The following is a 23,065-nucleotide window of genomic DNA, read 5'->3' on the forward strand; positions in this document are numbered from 1 at the left end:
GGCGCGAGCCCGCCCGGCCCGTCCCCCGCCCCAGGCGGCGCGAGGAGGGCGGGCCGGGCCGGCCCGGGCGATCCGCGGCGGCGGCGGCGAGAGGCGGCCACTCCGGCGAGCGGCAGGACGGCAGCGCCCGCCTCCGCTCTCCGTCGCCCGCAGGCTCCATGGAGGGGGCCGTGCCCCTGCAGCTGCTGTTGCTGCTGCTGCCGCTGCTGCCGCCGTCCGCCGTCGCCGTGCCGGCCGCGGGCGAGCCGTCGTGCCACGGAGCCTTCGATATGTACTTCGTCTTGGACAAGTAAGGGAGGAGAGAGAGAGAGGCGGGAGATGGGGATCGCCGCCATTGGGGAGCGGGGGGGCGGCGGCGGCGGCGCCGCTTTTGTTCGGGGGTCTGAGGGGCCGCGCGCGCGGGGCGGCCGTTGCGCGCTGAGGGGCCGCGCGCGGAGGGGGGGGGGGCGCTGAGGGGCCGCGCGCGCTGAGGGGCTCTGAGGGGACTCTCCGAGAGGAGCTCGGCGGGAAGTTCGCGAATCCCGCTGGACCTCGCTGCAAGCCGGCGGGTCGCGGATTCGGACGGGGGCGTCGGAAGTTCTCCCCGGAGGGGTGCTGGTGGCCGGACATTTTGGAGGAGCGAAAGCCGTAGCATCTGTCGCCTCTCTTCGTCCCGCGGCGGCCGCCGCCGGCCGGGCTTTTGTGGGCAAGTTCGACGGCCGCGATCGCCCTCAGGGAGGGGCGGGGGGGAGAGTAGGGCCGGGGCCGCCTCACGGCGGGGACGGCGACAAATCGCGACAAACTTACCGGCGCCTGCCGCCCCCCGAGCCGGGCTGGCCGTGACTCCAAGTGTTTGGAACAGCAAATACTGTTAAGTTTCTCCCTGAAATGTCACCCGAGATCAGGCCGCTTATGTGCGTGGTTTTCCCTTTCAGGTCTGGGAGCGTGGCAACGAACTGGCATGAGATATTTGATTTTGTACGTCAGCTGACAGAAAGATTTGTGAGGTGCGTGGTGCTGCCGGGGTGATGCTGTGGTGATTCTGGGCTGTGTTAAACACCCCTCCCGTGCTTTTGCAAGCTTAGGGGATGTTCACAAACACCATAAAGTTTGGCTTCTAAGACCCCAAGTGCTGGAAAATATTGGAAACTTGCACTTTATTTTCGTGCTTGGAGCTCAGCGAAAAGGTGGTAATATGCATCTTTAAATATTTAGCCTCTAAAATTACTCTTAAGATGTGATTTGATAGTTTTTTAAACTTCTTTTTCCATAAGCCACGTGCCTCATTTCTGATGGAGTACTGTTCATATGCTGCATTTGGAGATCTTTATAAAGCAGCAGGTCTCTCTATGTGTAAATATATGGTGCAGATCAGAAGGAAGAGAACAGTGTTAAACCTCAAACCCAGAGGGAGCCCATGCCATGTAACAATGTATTTGTTGTACATACCTGTAATCAACTTTGCTACTGCCAGCAGTGTTGTCTGGCAAGTCCTTCTCCCGTTGAAACGGCTGCTGTGAAACTCGACTGACTGAGGGTTGCTGGGTTGCAGCATTTTGCTTTAAAAAAAACTCACAACAAAACTCAGAATAAACCAAAGGAATCCTCCAATACACAGGCAGAGATACTGTGGTAGGTTTTGTTAAGGAAAACAGTGCAGTGTGCAGTTGTGATCTTGGCTTGCTAATAAAGGGATACAGTTAGGCTTATATAATTAAACACTGCTTATTTTCATCTTGTAAAAGCAAATCTTTAAACTTCTGTAAAACTTCTGTCGAGAGGGACAACAGAAACTTTCAAAAGTTGTTTTGTGAGCTCTAGAGTTAAAAAAAAATGTAAAAATAGAGCCTGAGGAGATACTGAAGCAGCACTTCTTTGGACTAAGTGGTAAAACGTTTGCCCTCCCTGAGAAGTATGGTGCTGGTTCAGTGGAAGTCTTTCAGTTCAGCATCTTCTCCAGCCAAGTGACACTCCCTCTTGCAACAGTTGCATGGAGGTCTGCCAGTGTCCCGAGGAGCAGAGTAGGGATGGGATGGCTCACGGAGAGGATTATTCTGTGGTGGCCTAAAGAGAAGTTGGCTAAAACATAACTTGGAGGTTATTGCACACAGAGTTGCATCTCAAACAGCGAAGTCTCACAGTAATCACTGGGCAATGATGCAACTACCACAGATTGAGTTTGCAAGTATTTTGCAACTAGAAAGATAGATAATCCCATGGTTTCGATTCTGATTTAATTTAGGGCATCTCAGAATTTTGTGGATAGACTGCAAGGATGGATCCTAAATCCAAGGTCTGTGCAATTCTGTGCAGACTTGCAATACTTACATTCCCATGATGTCAAATAATTTGAAGTTGCATCATTGACGTCAGTGAACTGAAAACGTAGGGTCGTTCAGCTTTACAGGTGTTATGTCCTTATGAACATGAACCTGATTAATTAATGCTGATACATATATACAGTGAATTATGAAGTTACTGAACGTATTGGAATTGTAATGAATAAAAATTAAAAGCAAGTAGGAGAAATGTTACAAATTACCTTAGTAAAGTTCCTGTCTTGGGCTTTCAGAGCATCAGGCAGTTCTTAAGCATTTTCCACTGCTAACTGCATGATTCTCTGTAACCTTGTTCAAAGAGACAGGTTAGCTTCTTAAAAAAAGATTGAACTCCTTGATAAAAATCAATTCATACAGTATTGCATTTTACTGTGACATTTCCCTGGATACTTTTAGGGAAGTTGATTGCTAGTCTCACAACTCTGTCACCGAAACAAAACCAGACTCACTCTGGAAGAGTTTACATGCTGCTTTTTTGGGGCTGAGGCAGTCATCAGGCACTGGTTCTGTGACTGGAGTGATTTGATGACCAAAGAGCACAGTTGGAAATTGATAGTGTGTCAGCCTGGAAAAAAAGGGGAAATGTGTCTGTGGTTAATACCCAGAGAGCAGGGGGAATTCTGCATCTGTGACCCTGGCTTTGTGTTACACCAGCGACAACAATACCCAAGGAATGTGCCTTACCTTCTCTGTGGGGAGAGATCATATCCTGGGAATTCACTGGACTCTAGTTGAGTGAGAGAGAGTAGCAATTCTGCTACTTTGTTCTCAAAGCACCTGAGTAAGGAAAAGATGGGCAGAAATCTTTTAATTCCTCTCATTTTGTGTTTGTAGTTCAAAAGGATGTTCCTAGGAAGCTGGAGGGTAAAGATGATGTGAATGAAGCCTGAACAAGCGAATGAAATGCTGTGCAGCTGTACGTTTCTCTGACATATATTTTTTTCCCTCTTTCCCTTTTCTAAAGCCCCAAGATGAGATTATCGTTTATCGTGTTTTCCACCCAGGCACACGTCATCATGCCGCTCACTGGAGACAGGTTAGTGCACTGCTTTTAAATTCCCCCTCCATCCCCCCAAGGGCTCTTACTGAACCAGAGGAGCAGTAACAGAACAACAGCTGATACCTCTAAGTGGTGGCTAGTCGTGAAGCCTCCATGCAGAGCTGATTTAATTTGGTGACCGTATCAGTGGATAGCCTTGTAAAAAAGGAAGAAGTGGAATGATGGGAAACAAATCCTTGATGTTAACTCTACCACTGCCTTGCAGAACAACACCAGTAGTGTATTCATCTCTGTGTGATTCTGCATCTCCCTTGGCCCAGCAGGAGAATGATTCTTGCATTTACTGTTGTAAAGCCATATCCGTAGATAAGTTTTCAGGATTTTTTTCATCTCTAGGAAAAGCATAAAGTAAATAAATGTTTCCTGCAATCTCACATAAGGTAGGTATTCTAGTTTGTATTTCCTAAATATGACTTCAGATTCTGGTTTAAACAGTGAAGTTGGTGCCACTTGAAGGGTGTGATGTCTTCCTGGCACCGTGATGATGTACATATGTGCCTGAACTCTTTTTCCAGTTGATGGTTTCAGAGGCATTGGAATTCAAGGCTGCTCACTCTGATTTCTAAAGCAAGTAAGGATTAGCAGTTAGGATAGCTCAAGGATGAGTGAGGGGAGACAGAAGGAGGAAACCAGGTAGAGAAGAGAAAGTTGCAGAAATAATTATTGGAATCACACAAATTGGGAAATGATCTTGTGGAATGAGTGCTTTTGGCAGCAGACAGTGGCATTGCTGTCGAGAGTCCTTCAGTGTTCTCTCAGCCTTGTCAAAACCAACACGACCTCCTCTCCCCTTTGTCCAGAACCTACTGCGGCACACAACCTTCTGGATTTTGAAAATGTGGATGAAGCGTTTAGGAATAATTCCAATTAACTGTGGCTGGGTGGAAGTGAGATGGTCCTTCCTTTTTGCTTCCTTTAGTAGGTCAATGCAAAATGTGGTCTGCCAAAGTTGCTTAGTTTCTGCTATGGCATTGTTTGATTGTTTTAAATAATACATAAGGGCAAGTACAAGATTTCCTGAAAGACCTCTCATGGGCAACAGACAGGAGTTAAGCTTACAGAAATGTAGCTGACATCCAAGATGCCTAAAAATCCAATTCTAAGTCCCTCCTATTTTAGCATTTGGAAAGTGGTCTGACTTGAGAACAGCCACTTCCAGATGGCTTGAGAAGGGTCAGAAGAGGACACTTGAGCCTGTTCTGAGGCCTGCTGAAGTCAATGAAGTCCTTTCTCTCCATTAAAATAAGCCTGTCAGTGGCCTGTTCCTTATCAAGCACAAGAGCCAGCACTGATAGCACACAGACCACTTGGAATGCTGGGCAGGATGCTGGAGCCCTGCCACAGGAACACAAGTGCCTTTTTCATTGCCTGTCTGTGGCATGCTTGTAGCCATGGATAGAGCTGTGTTTAAAGCACAGAAAGAACCTCTGGAGCTCTAGTGGGTTCCCTTGGGGGACTTGGCTTTAGTGCAAGGTTGGCTGATGCTTTTGTGAGTGTGGCAGGGGAAAGAAAGTGCCACCCTTACTGTTCAGGAGGAATTATAAGGAGGATGGGAAGGAGACTAGTAACTGTGACCATATGTACATAGGCAAGAATGGATAGATAGAGTTGGAACAGCTGTCCTTTTAAATATTAAAGAGGTCAACAGAGGAGAATCACTGAAACTGTCTGACTCCTATTGTTCCCAACAGAAGATGAGGATGCTAAGTGCAGTTCTGGGGATGGGTGTGTGTGGGTGATTATGGGCTATTATGGCCTCAGTTTGTTGTGTGCACTCTGGACTAGCAGACATGGTTTTGCCCTCACTTACTTGCTAATTCCCAAATGTCAGAAAACCACAATTCCTTCCCAGCAGTTAGATCAAAGTAAGGCAGTATTTTTTATTTTGAAAGCCTTAGGCTTCTGGTTGTTTGCACAAAGGTCTTGCTGGGTTTACTGCACAATAAAGCTGTGGATATAAAGAAAGCCACACCATAGTGCCAAAGCCCCTGAATTCCCAAATATTTTGTGACTTTGAACAATACTCTGTGACTAACTCTGGAAACAGAAGTCACTGTTAATCGCAGTGCACAAAGTGCTGTAACAAATACATAGAATAATAACAACACTCAGATGGAAAAGCCTTCTCACAGTGGTTACAGCCCATTTGGGACACACACGTCTGTGAAGTTCAGCTGGAAATTGTGCACTAAGTGGTAAACAAAGATTGGTGTACTCACATTTGGGGCTCAGTGTTGGAAAGCAAGTGGTTCGGGAAAGCAGATACACTCACGAATACCATCCAGCTGGCACAGCGTTGCCTGTGCTCTCTTCTGGCCAATGTGCTGGTTTCTGTAAACCTGCTTCTGCAGCACTGACTGGTGCCAGTGGCCAGGACTAGCCCTGCTGCCTTTGCCTGGGTGAAACTCTTACTGGAAATAAAAAGATTATGTTAATGAAGGTGGGAAGATAGAACACTTGAGTACTTAGTATGTGACCAACTGTACCATCCTGTGCTTGTCCATAGCCTGGTGGTGCACTGACTGCTCCTGGTTTCACAGGGGTGAGTAGGACATGGATGTGCTTGGAGCCTCAGTCATGTGAGCTGTGCCTGCGCTTGGATCCAAGTAGCTTGCCAAAGTAAAGCCATCTGCAGAGAGTGTGTTCTGTGGGGTGCATGAAGTACAGCAGTTGGCCACTGATGTGATTTCCACCTGGAGCCCGGCCACTGATGTGGTTTCCACCTGGAGCCCGTGCAGGAGGCCTCAAGTTTGAAGCAGAGTAATTATTATAATTTAACCAAACCCTTTGTAGTATTTAAGAGGCATAGAAAACATGACACATCCTCCAAATGACACATCTGAGGAGGCTGATGTGAGTTGTCATACTGGTGAAAGGAAACCCCACACATCGTCAGGGATAGAGTGGTCCCCTTTTCAGTCAAAGAACACTTCCTCCCTCTTGGTTTCACGAACAAGTTGGTGTTTTCCTGTTTATTGTACTTCCTTCTTAGCAGCAAACCCCAAGTACCTGTTTTGTTTGTCTTCCTTGGTTAGAGATCAGTCCGTTGCCTGACAGCACACAGCCTCATTCCACACCATAAATACCTGCTCAGTGAGAGCCACTCTCTGCTGCCAGTGCTTGTACACTCAACACACTGAGAGAACTCAAGATTCCAGCACTCCAGTGGGTGGAATGTGACATGGGAAAGACATACAGGACACTGTCCCTCACCCAGAGGAGCTAAGAACACCCCTTCTGGAAACCGCATGGGTATTAACCAACTGCGTTTGCCTGGCTGCTGCTGCGAGAGCTGTTTGAGGCAGTTACACAGCTTAGAGAAACAGGAGTCGGGGATAGCTATTAAAAAGTAGTTGTGTCTGTGCTAAAACACAGAGATGGGCTGCAGTGTATGCTCAGTGGGGAAGAGAGATTAAATTTGCACTTGCTCAGCCCAAACACAGGCAGGCTGCAAGTTGCTGATTCTGTTTGCCTTTTCCACCTCCCTCCTGTGTCTAACTAGCACCATGAAGCCAGTGGCCCCTCACTCAGCCTTTGTTACTGTTCCCGAGCTGTGCTGCTCTATGTCCAGGCACCCAAGCCAAGGGCAGGACTCTGCTGTCTCGGTACAGATGAGTTACACAACCAGGCCTTCTCTGGGGATTTCTGTGGCTACCAAAAGTAGTTACAGAAACTAAAGAAAGGGAAGTTGTGAGAGCACTGAACAGCAGGAATGGGGTTCCCAAGTGCTGTGGCTGGTTGACTGCAGAGTCCCGTTATCAGAGTGGTGCAGGCAGACATGAGCTCCCCTGCCCACCCTTCTAAACTGGCCAGGGGTGGGTTTTAGTGTGATAGAGCCCACCTCTCCTGCTGGCTGCTGGGCCCAAGTCCTGCACCCACACTGGGCAGCTGACATCCAGACCAGGACTCGCTGGTACCTGACTGACTCAGAGCATGCGTGGAGCTTGTTCACATCTGGCCTGGGTCTGTCTAGTGTGACTGTGCCCTGAGGAAAGACATGATGACTGATTAAACGAAGCTAAAAAAGCTCATGCTGCCAAAGATTTTCCTGGAACCCCTTGTAGGCAGAGGCCTGGCAACACCAGAGATTTCTGTGTGACCGGGTCACAAGACGTTGCAGATAAATAAAACCGAACTGATTGTACAAAAGCTATTTTTGCAAAATGAAATCTGTTTCAGAAAACTGGGACTTGAGTTGCTGCTTGTTTCTTGGCAGCAGAGCACTAACGCCTGTGATGTGCTGCCACTCATTTCTGGCAAGCTCCAACTATGTGGTTTATAATCTGCGTTCATACATAATCACTTGCAAGTTGTTTCTATAGATGCTGAATATAAAATATTTGGATCAAACAGATTGTATTATCTTACATAACTTGTTCCCTTCCATACATTCAATGCCACATCTCTCTCTTTTTTACCCCCTCCTCTCCCCGGTTCTACGATCCTGTGATGGGGAGCTTACGGATTGTACTTTAGAACAGAGCTGCTAAAGATAGAGGAAGCCCATCCGTGGAACAAATGACGAGTGGGTGGCATTCAGGCAGTGTGGCATATGCATTCTTTCTCATTTGGTCTGGCCTGAGGAAAGCTTTCATGCATCCTGTGATGTATTTCTCCTGCATCTCCTCACCCCTGCTGGGTTCCTCTTTCTCACCTAGGTTTGTCATAGTGTTCTATATATTCCAGCCCAAATTTTGTCCCAACTTAGTTTTCACTTGTCCTTTCCTACCGCAACTTTCCATGGACTTCACTGGAACTGTGCTTACAGAAGACTCAAGACCCTCCAGATTTGATTTTTCAAGGAAAGTCTCTCTGCCTTTTTTTTCCCCACTTGTGCCGATTTCACTGGAAATAATTCCTGTCATGCTGTCTACCAGCTTCTCCACTCTCATCCCCATAGTCAGTGAGCATCTCGCAGATGGATCTGCTAGAGTGCCCGTGAGAAATCACAGTGCAACCATATTCTCCTGTTAAATTTAAGTGAGCTGTGACCTGCATAAGTGTGACGTCTTATCAAAGGTCACACAGAAAAGTAGTGAGAGCCGAAAATGAGAAACTATCCTCAATCTCACTCCTTTTCCTTGGGTACAAAAGGTGTCTTGCAAATGCTGGATTCGCCTATTGCTATTTATTTCTTTAAGGGTGAAAATTTTTATTGTTGCAATTGAGTTCTACCCAATTAAATTCCTGCATATTGACGTGGAAGATTTCGGTCAGGATAGAACTGCTGTTTTAGAGGATTTGTTCTTCAGTTGCAGTGTGATTGGATGCAAAGTTGGTTTAGCTGAGCAAAATAGACTTAATGTAACAGAATTTCCACTGGACTATGTAGTGCTGAGGCTTTGCCACCTCTTTGCAATATCTGCTCCACCTGAACATTTTCCTCAGCTCTAGCTCTTTGACTTACTGAAGCATATTGTGTTAGTTAGTTAGGTCTGAAATACCTGTTCCCAAAGTGCCACACTTCTGTCACAAATACAGTCTGCCTCCATGTGGGATCTCAGCTAAAGGCTCTTAATTTACAGCTTTTCATTTCAGATCTCCTTTAGGATCAATACTGTTTTCAATTGATAAACTGCCCCCTTTCCCCATTTCAGATCACACTAAGTCTCTTACCTTTTTTTGTTTGCAGAGAGAAAATCAAGAAAGGTCTTAAGGATTTGGAGGAGGTGATACCAGCAGGTGAGACATATATACATGAAGGACTAAAACAGGTAGGTTTTCTTCATCTTCTTGCAATCAACACATGCTGTGTTCTCACCCTTTGGTTAACAACCTGTAACATAAATGGATTGACTGTATGCCTCAGTCTGTTATGCTCAAATCTTTCTAGTTGCCTAAGTGGTCCCAGGGTTGCCCAGACACTGTGCAAATCCCATGCAGATTAGCCATCACAGAAATTTGCCATATGGAATTTCTCTGACTTGCTCCTTCGCAGCAGAGCGCGGGTCTGTGTTGTGAATCTCAGAACTAACCCAGCATACCAATGACATGGTAAATAGTCACATGCAGCTCTGGAGGGCTGTGGGGCTTGCGGCATCTTCTAGAGCGCTCTCCTTGGGGAGACTTTACTGCACAGAGCAGCATTTGCAAGACAAATGCTCTTAATTTTGGACTGTCTTAATTATGGAGTTCCCAACTGCTTATATTTCTTTTAGTTAAAGTATACCGCGCAGTTTTGCTGAAAGCCCGGGCCCTGAAGGTGAGGGGTAAGGTGAGGATCTAAGCTTTCACTGTTACAGACAAATTGGTTCTTCCTCTGTGCCTGTGGAACCATGTTTGTGACTGAGATCTGTGTGCTGAAAAGCTGGGCAAAGAGAATTTTGTTGCTGTTTAAAAAGAAAAAATTAGTTTAAGCCATTCTTTTTGTATCTTGGAACCTGCTGACTGCATTTGAAATCTGGGAGGTGGCAAAATAAACTGTAACAGTGGATCTGCAGAGATCTGCCCTGGAAGAAATGAGTGTTAGCAAGGACTGACGGGTTAGTGACCCCAGCGCTTTTGAGATGGCCTCACTGGCAACTGGAAAGGAGCAATGAGGGGTTTCCCAGCTGGTAGTGAATTCAAGGGGGGCAGAGAACTGTCAAGAGGGATGGGTTTGAGGATGAGGCTGAGTTATTTCAGTTGCTGTATTCGATGCTTAAAAGATGCATTCTGGTTAGAAGTTCAGGTGCAATTTTAAGCTGGATGATTTTTTTTTTGGTTTCAGGCCAATGTGCAAATTGAGAAGCAAGGAGCCTCGAGGTTCTCTAGTATCATCATTGCACTGACAGATGGCAAGCTAGATGGTCAGATTCCCTTGTATGCAGAGAAAGAGGTGAGCACGAGCTGGAAATGCACGTCATATTCTGCAAAGTTTGAGTGCTGCCTGTTGAATAAAAAAATGCTTATTCCTCTGTTCTTTTATGGGACAGGCAAGGAAATCCAGAGACCTGGGAGCGAGAGTTTACTGTGTTGGTGTCCAGGATTTTGAACAAGAACAGGTAAGAATAAGAACATTAATACTTTAGCGTACTAGGCAGTACCTGGGTTTTACACAGTTTATGTTTAGTATGGAAATTAATTTTACTTACATTAGGCAGTATAATGTCTTCTCTGGCTCAGGAAACGCACTCAGATGTGGATGCAGACATAAATAGAAAGAGTGGGTGTCGCGCTCACTGCCGAGGAGACCCGTCGGAAATCCCCTTGCTAGCTGGGAGCTGGCAGCAGAGAGGGTGCAGGCAAACCCCTCTCCTTGGGACGGCAGTCGGGTCAGGGTGCTGGTTGCGTGAACAGAGGAGCTGTAGACAAGGTTCAAGCAGCATTTAACAGCCTTGGGATAAAGAAAAGAGTGTCGGATCCATGTTCTTCATTGACTGAAAGCTCTTCCAGAGTTGCTGTGTCTCAGTGAATGCTGTAGCTATGTCTGTTCCATCAAAGTGACTTAAATAGAGACGCACACAAAAGGCTCTTCCTGCAGAAGGTGCAGAGGAAGGCTTTTTAGTGGAGGGCAGAACAAACAGGGAAGGTAATTCTGGACAGTTATGAAATCACTGCCAAGATACAAGCCCTTAAAGGCTTCCTCAGCATGATTTTTGCCACCATGGCTACCCACCATTCTGTTAGCTGCAGTCAGCACTATTAAGTCCTCCTGTTTAGAAAACTCATAGTTAGCTGTGAGAGAGCTCTCAAGTTTCCTTCTCTTTGAAGAGCTGATGAGGGTTGCTTTTAGACACCCATTTACATTTAAGGGTGAAAATCAGCGTGATGAATTTAGTTTGCCCGATGATTCATGTTGTTTGCATGTGTTTTCTCTCCAAAGCTGGAAAGAATTGCTGATGTGAAAGAGCAAGTCTTCCCTGTCACTGGAGGATTCCAAGCACTTAAGGGGATAATCAATTCTGTGAGTACCAGGCAATAGGTTTTACATTTCCTCAAGATTACAGCATTCTCCAGTCCTGCTTAGTTTTCTAGGTAGAACTAATTCCTAAGTCAGTAACTGCAAAAGTTCAAGTTCCCTCATGCTTAAGAGATGCAACTCTGTAAATCAGCATTGCCTGCCCCTCCTGCAGTTATTCATGCTCAGACCTTGTGGAGAGTTTGAAGACTCTCACAAGGAGAGGGGAATTCGTGCAGGAAGCTGGAGGGATGCTCTGAGCAATGGCTGCTGTGGGTTTAGTCTGGAAAAAATAGAGACTGTTTCTGTGGGAGAGTTGAGAAGAACTTGTTAAAATCCTGGGGAATAAGTGCAATTTAGGAATTGTCCAAATCTTCACATACAGAGAAACATTCTAAATACATGACTTTAACCACTTGTTATCCCAGTAAGTGATAAGACTCAGTTCCATTTTTGAGCATGGCATGACCAGCTCCCATCAGTGAGATGAGGCCATTCAGCTGATTACTGTGGTTTGCGAGAAGGGATCAAAGCAAGAGAAACATTTTTTAAACTAAAGGCTGCGTATTTCATGCAAGGTTAACAGTGCTGCTGCTGCGTGTAGGCAGCACAGTGCAAACAGGCTTACTGGCAAAAGTAAAGTCAAAATCAAAAATGGAATTATTTTTCTGAGAGAGATCTCACTATCATCTATTTCCCTTTCCTTTTTTTTAAACAACAAAAGGATACGACTCACATACAGGATATTACACAGTCACAAATTTATCACTTCCCTTGAGCAGTGGTTTTTGTGCATGTCATAATGCAACAACTTCTTTTCCTTCTATTGCTTAAAATAAATGTAATTTCAGAATCTTCCTTGCACATTCTAAAGAGAGATAATCAACCTTTTGATGCATTGACATTTATTCTCCTGAAAAGACAGTGCACCCCACATGGTACTGCTTAAAACCTTTACTGTTAAAAATCTCATCCTACGTCACTTGAAAGACTTAAAGGACTCAGCTGTGTTGCTGGTGCAAATGATGCAACCTCGAAGCCACTAGTGCTAGGCTTATTTATGAGAGCTGAATGTTTAGCCCCAGCTGATTATGTTATGTTTCCAAGGATACTGCTTTTCAAAATGTGTATGTCAAGGCAGAACCAGATCGAGGAGTAAAGACATTGGTGTTCAGTGTTTCCCCTCCAATGAGGGTCACTGACCTGCAGATTGGAGCCTTCCGAGGAGTCAAGTCTCTCCACTACTCCTCTTGTCCTTTGAGGAAGCAGCAGGAGTGCAGCAGGAGTACAGTCCCTTGAGGAGTCTGGAATTCAAGCACATGAAGATTAGCACAAGCTGTAGGATGCCCATTCTCAGCCAAGGTGTTTTTGGGCAGTAGCAGTGTCAGCCTGCATCTTTTATATCTCCCAGGGGCTTTCAAGCACCTTCACTTGGGGGCAGTGAGGGAAGCTTTTCTGATAAGATCTGGCAGGTGGTGCTTGCACAAGCCTCAATCCAGCTTCTTCTGGCACTTGTGAAAAACCCGAGTGTAAAAATCCCAGATGTGTGCATATCACAGCTGTAGAGCAGGACCAGACACACTGAATGGCAGCACTTTGTTTTAAGGTAACAGCTTAGCACTGACAGGAAAAGTTCTACAGCTTAAATGCAAGGTCTGCCCCTGCAGACTAAACTCATGAGTTGGTCCAGGGTTTATTTACAGCCTGCAGCTTCAACAAGCATGTCACCACTTGGCTTTTACCACAGAGCATGGATTGAAGTATCCACAGCTATGGGTTTGGTTTTGTTTCAGTTGGATTTTTTGTGTGTGAGTTTTGTGTTTTTTTTTTTAATGCATGTTTGGTGGCTAAATTAACATGATTTTTTTGTATGCTGTAGTTATAACTCAATTTTCTTTGCAGGGGTTTTAAATAATTTTGACAAATCATTCTCATAACATTATAACATCGATAAGCAGATCAAATGGAACATGAAATATTCACAGTTTTCCTTTTTAGTTACTATTATAAATTCATTTCAGTTTGCAAGTTAGCTAGAGAATACAGACTCAAAGAGATGCTTCTAAAAGGGAGAACTAATTTTAAACCAGATGAAAATGAGATACTCAGGTCACAAATGAGCAGGAGTATCTCTCGAAGTGCAGAGTCAAAGGTGCAGTTGTGAAACCCTCAGTGAACATTGCTAAACAATTTTTGTTTAGAAAAATCACAGTTTTCAGAAATGGCAGCGGCACAGCAATTAAAACCCCTGAGCAAAACTACACCCTAGAACTGTTGAGTAGGAATGATGCAGGAGCCTCTTCTACATTGATCTCTCCAGGTGTGAGATTTTCTTGGCTGCTATCTTGTTATATCTTGTACCCTATTCCAGGAGAGCTGAGCAGTTGAACTGCATTTGTTGGTAAAGTGATGAGCTTTATCATAGAGCGTCTGTTAGTACCTGCTCTTGCAATTGCTTGCAATCTAAGCACCTATTCCAGTTTATTTTCTCTGGACAGATACATGAAATATGTTTAATCGTACCCAGGGATTAACATGGAAGACAGTCGAGATGAGCATTTACAGTAGCCCAGGCTTAGATGCTGGAGAGCTCGCACTGAGTTTTTGACCTTAAGTTCAGATAAAACTCCAGAGAAGTGGGAAGGGTTTAAGCACCATCACACCATGTGTTTCTGCTGAATAACATCAACTACCGATTCCAAAGCCCTGTGCAGAACTCTGAAGAGGGGGCTGCTTTGTGAAGTCTCCCACTCTGCCAGCATTGCTAATACCTAACTTTACGAAGTCGTAACTAAACAGCGTTGTCAGGGTGAATAAATCTAAGCAAAACTCTACAGCTTAAAAGCAAAATGCTGAAGGCGAGTTACTGCACTCTCAGGAACAGTAACTGATGGGGTTTGGCTGGTAATTACACGGAGTGTGGCCTCGTGAGCGAGCCAGGGCAGTGTGAACTGCAAGGCTTGGGGAGGGCACAGTTCCTGTCACCATGCGGCAGTTCAGTACTAGATAAGAAAATGAAACCCTTAATTAAACACAAGTCCTGCTGATTTATGAGTGAAAGTTGTCTGGTTGTCTCTGCAGGCAGAATTGGACAAGGCTCGTGCCTTTAAAAGTTACATTAAAGGAACTCACTTTAGTAACCTTATTAGAGTGTGTGACAGCTCTAAGTAGACTTAAACACATTTTTATACTAAAGTGACTTGACAGCACTTAATACAGGAAGTTAAAATATATTTTGTACTTAGGAAAGCCCACGAAAACTTACCAGATAAGACTACAAGAACTAATACGTGCAAAACTTTAGAGGAAGTAATCAGTTCAAAAAAGGGTCAGCCTAAAGTTCCTTTATCTCTCATTGCTACAATTTCTTAAGGAATCTACCCAGGAAGGATTATAAGTTTCTTAAGAGCTCTACCTGGGAAGGATAATAAATAGAATTGCTAAGCTCTTTCTGCTTGTTCATTTTGCAGGTGCTCGGGTTTTTTTGTTCATTTTACGTGGGAAACCCGACCTTAAACGTAGTGGACAAAACCAAAATTGATCAAGTCCTGTGAACTGAGAGGTTGGACCACCCAGAACATTGTAAATGCAAGCTAAATTGTATCCAAGTTGGCTGAGCCCTTTGGGGAAAAAACCCTAGGCCTTAGCATAAAGCTGTCAGTTTGTCCAGGAAGAGTTGCAAATTTGGATACTTAAGGATCCATCTCTTGTTGAAGGGGGGACCTGGGGAGAGAAGACCTCAGGATTTGCAGGATGTGAACTCCCAGGCTGGAGTTACTTAGACCCATCAAAGGAGTGCATCTGGGAACAGTGAGGCTGAACAAAGGATTAAACACACTCAGGGTCCTTTAGAAACTATATTCACCACCTATACAGGGACAGACTCTGGCTAAAGGGGCGTAAGTAGGGAGTGCTATACAAATACAAATTCTCTGCTATAAAAGTATAAATTCTCTCTAGTAAAGCGTGGTGGGTAAAGTCTGCTTCTCTTGCAAAGAGCAGTCAGCAAAATCCCTGTGGCATTCAGATCCATTTGGACACCAGCGAAGGGTATCTACCGAATATCCTGGGGTTTCCATGTCAGCTGGATGGTTCCTGTGTCACTCGCTGTGCATGGCAATGCATTCCTACCTTGGAGTTACACGGGTTGGTGACAGCCAGCTCAGTGGGGCCCGAAGGGAGCCGCTGCACAAACCGTACATGGCAGCAGCACGCTCAGCTGGTACCTGATGGAGTCACTTCTCATCTGGAGCATGGTGACACTCACTGTCACTGTGCCCCAGTGCTCAGCACAGAGAGGGGCCCCACAGGCTGCTGACAGGTCTTGGTGACAAGCAGACCTGTCCCTGTTTGCCTTACTAACACAAAGTCAGCAGGGAGGGAAGCTCGCAACCTCTGTTGGACAGTGAGGTGGTGCTCGAGACGGGACAAAGCCAAAGTCTAGTGAGGGTGAGTCAGTTCTGTTGAGGTAGGCAAAGAGCTCTTTTCTGTGAGGAACAATTTTTGCCTTTAGGTTTGTAAAACTTACCGTGCTGGCTTCCCGAAGATGTGCTCCATCCTCTCTCTGTGAATCTGATGCCTTCTGCTCTAGCTGTGCTGTCAGCAGCACTTCCTCTGACTGACCTGGCTTTGGCACTGGGGGATGGGGAATTATTGAACTCACACAAGTCCAGCAGCATCTCCCATGGGTACCTGCTGTAAGGTAGCAGAGTTCATATTTATGGAGAGCAGGAAACTTACCCACTGCCACAGGTGGTGCTCCAGCTTTGGACAGTGGGGAACGCTGTTTCCATGTCCCTGACGTGGGAGCTTACCAAGCTCTGCTCTCTGAACCACTCGTGTCTCAGGGGCCAGGTTGCGATTTGGTACCGAGCAGTAATCAGGGACTACATGATTTTCAAGTAGTCCCTACTTCTGCCCAGCCTGCCCAGATCCCTTGAGCTGAGCTGCCTCGTACACTGCCTTGGTCTCAGTGTGCTGAGGCTGCTCCCCATTTCCTTAACTGCTGTCCCTCCGCTGTGAATGAGGGGTCAGACAGCTGACTGCACACGGTAAAGATTTTTCAAGGCCAAAATCAGCTTAAACGGTTCATTATCAATTATACATCAACTTAATTGGATCATTTCCTGTAGGAAGAAAATATGCTCAGTTTATGCACTGGGAATCCAGGAAGCAAACTATTAGACATTTAAGGAGGGGGGGAGAAGAAAAGCAGCAAGTTATCATTAAAAGAATTATTCTGATTAAATCAGTCATCTTCTTTAATCCCCTTGGACGGTCTAATCTTCAAGCTGCACTGGGTGCAAGGTTCAGAACTAACACTGCGCTATGTTTTCCATGTGATTGAGACCGAGGAGATAGTTTTGGGAATTACTGCATGTAGTTGTTAAAAGGAATCAATGGCCTGGAATAGAATGCTTTCTGCTCTACCCTTCACTGCTGTGCAGCCCTTAATTTGACATTCTCTGACATATTACAAACCATATAATGTTCTCCTGGAGCACAGTGAGCTTGATAAGCCAGCACCGGCACTGACACAGCTCCGGTTAGTGTGAGCGTGCCTGTGCCCTGTGATTGGGATGGGACTTGTCAGCCATCCCTGCACATCCCTGCCTGGCAGCTCCGTTACGTAAGGGATGCTGCACAACTTGCTCCAAAGGAAGCAGTCACAGGTCCAAATGAAATCCAGTGTTTCTGTAGTGGTAAGTTTCTTGGAGCCAGATTTTTCTAACTAATGGGAAAAAAATAAATAGGCCGAACAACTTTTTTCCTGTTATGGAAAGTAACAGTTTTTCTTGATCCTTAGTTACATTACTGGGTAAGTAATGGGTTTAGGGTTGTTTTTAGTAATTTGGGGGTAAAGGTTCCAGTGCTGTTAAAATCCGCATCTCATGACCCACAGTTTTGTCATCTCCATTTGCTTTCCTCAGCGACTGCCAATGAGGTACTACTCAGCCTTGGTGTAATTAGAATATTCTCACTAACCTAACACCGTGCCAGGCTTCTCTCGGGTGGTGATTTTATGCAAGACCATATGTCTCCGGGATTTTTGTCTCTTAGATAGGGGACAGGGTAGCAGCCTTCCCCTTCCCCTTGCTCTTTGTCCACGGAGCAGCGTCAGGGAGCAGGCCAGGCTTGGCAGCCAAGTGCAGTTAGCACAGATGTTTGGCAACAGAGGGAGGTAGGGCCTGTTAGATATTAACCGCTGCAGTTCCTGCTCTTTGTTGGAGAGAAGCACCAAAATGGTGTTTCCAAGAAAAGCATGTGTTTCTTTCCACGTTACCCTGAATCGATTGCCTTTGGTCTGGTGTGAGGTGGTCCTGCTGCCTCGTGGCTTTCTGCACAGATCAACACTGCAGAAGTAAATATAGGGTTTGCTTGAACACAGCAGAGACACGTGGTGTGGAACCAACACTAGAAAGAATGGAAGGCTTCACTTTGGAAACAAGCAATTAATTTCAGGGAGTTCAAGCATTAGTTGCTATATGGAGGAGCTGGCCTGTCCAGAGCCTAAGGTGGACTGTGACTCAGAGATCCTGTTCATGATTAAGGTTACTTGAGTGTAATCACTGACATCAGAGGCTCTACTTGTATTCATTTCCTCTAGTATCTTCAAAGCCTAACTCTGCCACAGTATTAGGGGCACAAGTCCTAATCAGGTAAAAAAACCAACAGCTCATGAATGAAAGAAACCTGTAACCATGCCAGCCTACGTACACCTTAAATTCTTGGTCACCCTGATTTCACACGTGTACACTTTACATGCCATGAAGGTCACTGAATTCAGTATGAAAAATCCTGCTCTATGGACAGTCGGCATTTCATTCTCTACAACAAAACCAGCAAGGAAGTCCATCACACCAATTAAACACCTTCTGCTTTTCTTTAATTTCCTTTTTAGTGCCTCAGCAATAGTGGAAAAAAACGTTTCAAGTTAGAGGGGAAGAAAAGGAAGCAAGCTGCCAGTAGTACTTCCCAGTGACTCATAGAAAAACAAACTCACATTAAAACATGGGGTGAGCCCAGTCCTGATTCAGCCAATCAGAAGGAACAAAGCAGATTAGCTTTGGGAACTAAACTGAGCCCCTGGGTGAGCTTGGCTGGACACGGCTAACTCAGCACCAGCACAATGCTGCCTTCATCACCCATCCCTCTGAGGAGCTCCACGTGGAGCTGGCATGAGCCTCAAAAAGGCATTAACTCACCAGGGACAGGCCTCACTGGACAGCAGTGTTCCACAGGCTGGGACAGCTTCCTGCAGCACTGACCAGAGTTCCTAAGACTCCACCTGCACACACTGCTCTGCCTGTGCACGCAGGAGCCCTGTTCCTGCCTGCCACTTAAGTGGCCGCCCCTATGCCCGGTGGCATTCCTGACCAGCCAAAAGTGCAGCCAATTCCTCATCAGAAAAGAGCCCACAGCACTGGAGTGTCACAGTTGGCAGTCAGGGAGGCTTTGCTTATGTGCACAGATCCAGCTGAGACATAGAATACTCCAGGTGGATTTAAACACTCTTATGTTATCAGGGCCCTTCGCTTCCTGCCCCCTGCTTGCAGTACATTTATCGCACTGCATATCCATGTTTAGCAGTGACAAGTTCTTAGTCATGTTTACCACTCTATCTTGAGATATATATCCTGATAAGAAGTGCAGCTCTTGGTGAGGCCTGCTTTGTGGTCACCTGAAAGAGGAGTTGGGCACAGCACATTCAGAAAGCACAGCCTTGTGGCATGTTACACACTCAACACCGGTCCTCCAGTTTTACTCAGGTTCTCAATTTACCACAGTTTCTAGCTATGCTTTCCTTGGGGTTATAGTTTTCCTCACTAACTGTTCTGTTTGTAGCATCCCCAGGGAAAATTAAGGATCCCGCATTTGGAAAGGAGAGAGGAAAGAAAGGGAGGTTGGAATCTCCACAGGAAAGCCGCTGCCTGGAGTTGCCTGTGAGGTTGCCATGTGAGGGTCTCTCAGGGCTGTGCTGCCATCTCTGACTTGTGCCCACACACTTTGGCTGGCAGCACGTCCGTCCAAGAGCAGCACTCGAGGCACAGGCTCCGTGCACCAAGCAGGAGATACAACTGCTGGAATATCATCTTTGCACACGCACTCTGGTTGATTATGTTGTGCTCTCAGCAGGTTTTGCTGTCTACTTGCCATACACAAGTAGAGCAAATAAGATTATTTTTTAAAGGTGAACATTTTTTCTTCTTGAAAACTTGGTTCTGCAAATAGCAAGTTGGATGCATTTGTTTCATTGCAGGACATACACTTCTGTCAGGGAACCATGCTGCTTCCCCCTGGAAATCACAGCAGTCTGATTTGGGATCAGCTTCCAGAGAGCACTAATGTAAACAGAGGTGTGCATGTTTGGATGAAACTGTAGGGAGTAAAAGCCACTGGTGACTGTGGAAGTTCTTAGCTATTCAGAATCATTAGCGTGCTAAGTCTGACCAAAATGTGTCAGAAGGTGTCTCCCTCCAGCAGTTTCTGGTTATCCTGACCTCTGTCCCAGGAACTAAACACCTTACACAGCTGTAGAACATTTTCTAGACTTAAAATCATTATGGTGGTTCAGTAAAGAATGCAGCTGTACTGATGACCCGCCGCAAAGCCTGAACCCACTGTAGTGTACAGTGCTGGGCAGGAGCAGATGCCGTGTAAGTTACGATTTATGGTGCTGCCTGCTACCAAAAACTTTTGAACTGCATATGGGGCTAAGCAAAACCGAGTGGTTCTGTGAGATAAATTGACACTTGACTTGTTTTGTTAATTGTCACCAGACAGTTGGGCTGCTCACAGCTCCTTACTCGTGCATTGTTCTCTCAATTTCTTGGAACATGACCTCCCTTAGAGTGCTGAAAGTTGTTGTTTTAGCCTGCATGTAACACTGTGCGGCCTGGTACAGCTCTGTTCCACAGTATGTTCCGAGGGTGTGGCAGGCTAAATACTCAGAAAGTTGCTGTTTCGCTGTTAAAGTGCTGAGAACTTGTAAGAGGCAGCAGCAAAGATGAAAAGCGAGTCAGAGCAGAGCCAGGTTAAAGAGGTCCTGGAAGGTCCAGAAACACATTGGCCATGTGAAGAAATGTTGGCATAAAGCAGGGGCAAGATCTCTGACAAGGCGAGATTGATAAACAGAGGTGGAGTTTGCAAAGGCCACAAGCCCTGGGGAGCCTGATGTCAGCCTGTTACTTGGCTGCCTTTCTGCAGCGTGTTGCAGGGACACCTGCCCTTTCTGTGCTACTGGCACGATTTGGGTGGGTGGGGTGTTTCTGCAGCTTAGAGCTGACAAAACTGGAGCCTGTGGTCGGTTTGGACACTTGTGGGTCAGAAATGGATGGCGTTTCTGTGAAACAGCTCTACTGGGAGGAAATGCGTTAGTAATGACAAAAATGGGAACCCACTGCATCAGAAGGTGGACTGAGACCTTTGTGTGAGCCTTTGGGAACCTTCTTTGGGAAGTGCATAGAAATCCACGAGAGTGGAAAGGGATTTTAAGTACTCGTCCACAGTCAGGTTGGTCAAGAAAAAAATGCACTAGTGAAAAGTGGTGCCAAACAGAAAAGCTGATAAAGCTTCTGATAAGTGAATGAATGTACTTGATAAAAGAACTTCCTACAACTGTTTTGAGAGGATTTACATATGCTTGCCTGTAAGCCACTGAAATAGCCTGAAATGGAGACAAGTGACAGACAGTGGGACTTATAGAGAAAATGCCCCCATTTCACTGGTTTGGAGCCCAGCAGCTCCTGCTTGAATAGCCACAGTGCTCACAGAGGGAGCTGGGCAGCGTGTGCCAGCGAGTTTGCTTCTAAACCCCCATGGGTATCTGGGCTGCCTCTACTCTGGTAACTTCTGCTCTCAGAAGTGTTCTGAAGTGATTGACTTGCTTTACTGAGAGCTGCTGTAGAGACTCTGCGGTATCCATTCACTAGGTAGCCATAAGAAGGGATTTCGCTGGGAGGCTGCTCTGCCTCAAACCAGCCCTGTGAAGCAGGGCCGGGTGGCAGAGTTAGCGTGGAGCATGAGCTGTGTTCCTGGGGTGGCTGCTCTAACAACTGGTCCTAGAAAGCACCGGAACATTTTTCAAATCTTAGATGTTTGGTGGCTGCTGCAATGTAACAAGTTTGGTGGCAGCAATGTAGCAAGTCCTGTACATGGAGGAGCTATGGAGTAATTTCCTCAGGGGTCTTTTGTGGTGGTGTTGAACAAGAGGATGTTTGGGGCCTGGATTTCATGTCTCTTAAGTCCAAGAGGCTGACTGCCTTCAAGAGCAGGACTCCACTGCCTTCTCTTGTTCCAGCAGCCACACAGTTCCTAAGGAGCTCACAGCTGTGGTCTCTTTACTTTGATTAGGCTCTGGTTCCAGCTGAACCAGTCCTGCACTGCACAGTTCTGCTTCAGAAGGAAAAGAACACCCTTGTAGTTTCTCCACAGGTCTCCATTCTGAAGCTGCAGGACAACAGGACAGACAGGTTTCTGCTCTATTTTGCACTTGGGTTTGTGGGGAATTGGTTCTCTCTGTGCCAGCCAGCACTGAGTGGGAAAGGGGGGGAATGGTAGAAAAGCCTTTGTGAGCTTGGGAGCAGAGTCCTATATTTGGTGTGAAGCTCTTGGAATCAAGGGGATGACATAAATTCTCTCAATCTCTCATCGCATGCTGTTAAACTAAGGCAATTCATAGTCTTATTTGAATTTATGTCAGCAGAGTGCTTAACTATCCTACCCAGGGATGGCCTTATATAGTGATTATTTCAAGTTGTCTTGTGAGCAGTAGGTTTCTAAATAACAAATTTGTGGTGTCTTGGATTATAATGAACTGGGAAAGGGGAAGCGTTGCATGGATTTCTGTGGAGTTCATTTTGACCTTGCTGACTTTGCAGTCCAGGTTTCCACAGCAGGATAGTTTAAAGTTAGTTTTAAATTATAAAGGGCAGGGGGATGAAGGCATATTAAATAATGCACATGGATCACGGGAAAAATGGGTAAGATGCCTTCACATCAGTTGCCCCCAAGAGAAATGAACTGTGTATTGGAGTGCCCTGTGCTGTCTGGGAAGGAATAGCTTGCATGGAAAGGGAAGAAAGATGAAAACAGATACAGAAGAGTGAGCAAAAATAAAGCAAGGCCTCAAGTTTCTGTACCTTCTTTTAGGATGTGCAAATATGTGCTTTTTCTCCACACGTGAAAGCACAAGCAGTGATTACTGCCTTGGAAAATATTTTTGGTTTTCTGTTGTGGCAGCAGAGTCCCTGTGAGCCAAACCATGCACATGGCTGGTGCTTGGTACAGCTTGTGGGTTGGACCCTGCAAAGAGTGTTCTGATTTTTATGTGACTGCTGCAAAATGTAGTTCTGAACAGTGTTTCAGTGTTGTTTAGAGGGGATATTGAAGAGAATCCAGACTATAAAGGGTTAAACAAAGAGCTCTCTGTATGCTTCTGATTGGTTCCACCTGATTCCAATTAATCCTTTACAAGGTTTGATTTCTGCTTTTGAAGCTGACTTGATTGTTGAAGGGAGGGGTTTATGGCAACAAGGCAGATTTCTGTACCATTATCCTTCTGTTTCTTTAAAGTGTGGACTATCAAAAAGCTTTTTGAAGGGTGGAAAAGAACCTTCTAAACTTAGAAACCCAAATTTTAGTAGTTCCACAGTTTTTTTTCCTCCTAGTTTAAGCTTTGTTTGGGGCAAAATGGCAGTTTCAGACCACCCCCTTTGCAAAGAGGCTGAGGGTCTCTGAACAGTACAGCATGCTTTAGCTAAGCAGAGAACAGCAGTAATAAAAATTATGAAAAATTACTGTCAAAGC

General features: G+C 45.8%; 1 protein-coding gene across 3 annotated transcripts in view; it reads left to right on the plus strand.

The window, feature by feature from the left end:
• Positions 1-40: 40 nt before the first annotated feature.
• The window catches only part of ANTXR2 (ANTXR cell adhesion molecule 2), an 83,054-nt gene continuing 60,029 nt past the window's right edge, over positions 41-23,065 (plus strand). The window contains exons 1-7 of one of the 3 annotated variants that reach the window (XM_051794480.1): positions 41-289; positions 915-986; positions 3,283-3,354; positions 9,011-9,092; positions 10,088-10,195; positions 10,293-10,361; positions 11,183-11,263. In XM_051794480.1, coding sequence (XP_051650440.1) covers positions 159-289; positions 915-986; positions 3,283-3,354; positions 9,011-9,092; positions 10,088-10,195; positions 10,293-10,361; positions 11,183-11,263 — 615 coding nt within the window. In that variant the 5' untranslated portion in view covers positions 41-158. Of the gene's footprint in view, positions 290-471; positions 686-914; positions 987-3,282; positions 3,355-9,010; positions 9,093-10,087; positions 10,196-10,292; positions 10,362-11,182; positions 11,264-23,065 lie in introns of those variants that run through there. The other 2 variants (XM_051794479.1, XM_051794481.1) reach the window with 2 other exon arrangements.

This window comes from Manacus candei, unplaced genomic scaffold, assembly GCF_025592945.1.
Source record: "Manacus candei isolate 608988 ecotype Guabito, Panama unplaced genomic scaffold, ASM2559294v1 h1tg000039l, whole genome shotgun sequence".
In the NCBI taxonomy this organism is placed as follows: domain Eukaryota; kingdom Metazoa; phylum Chordata; class Aves; order Passeriformes; family Pipridae; genus Manacus; species Manacus candei.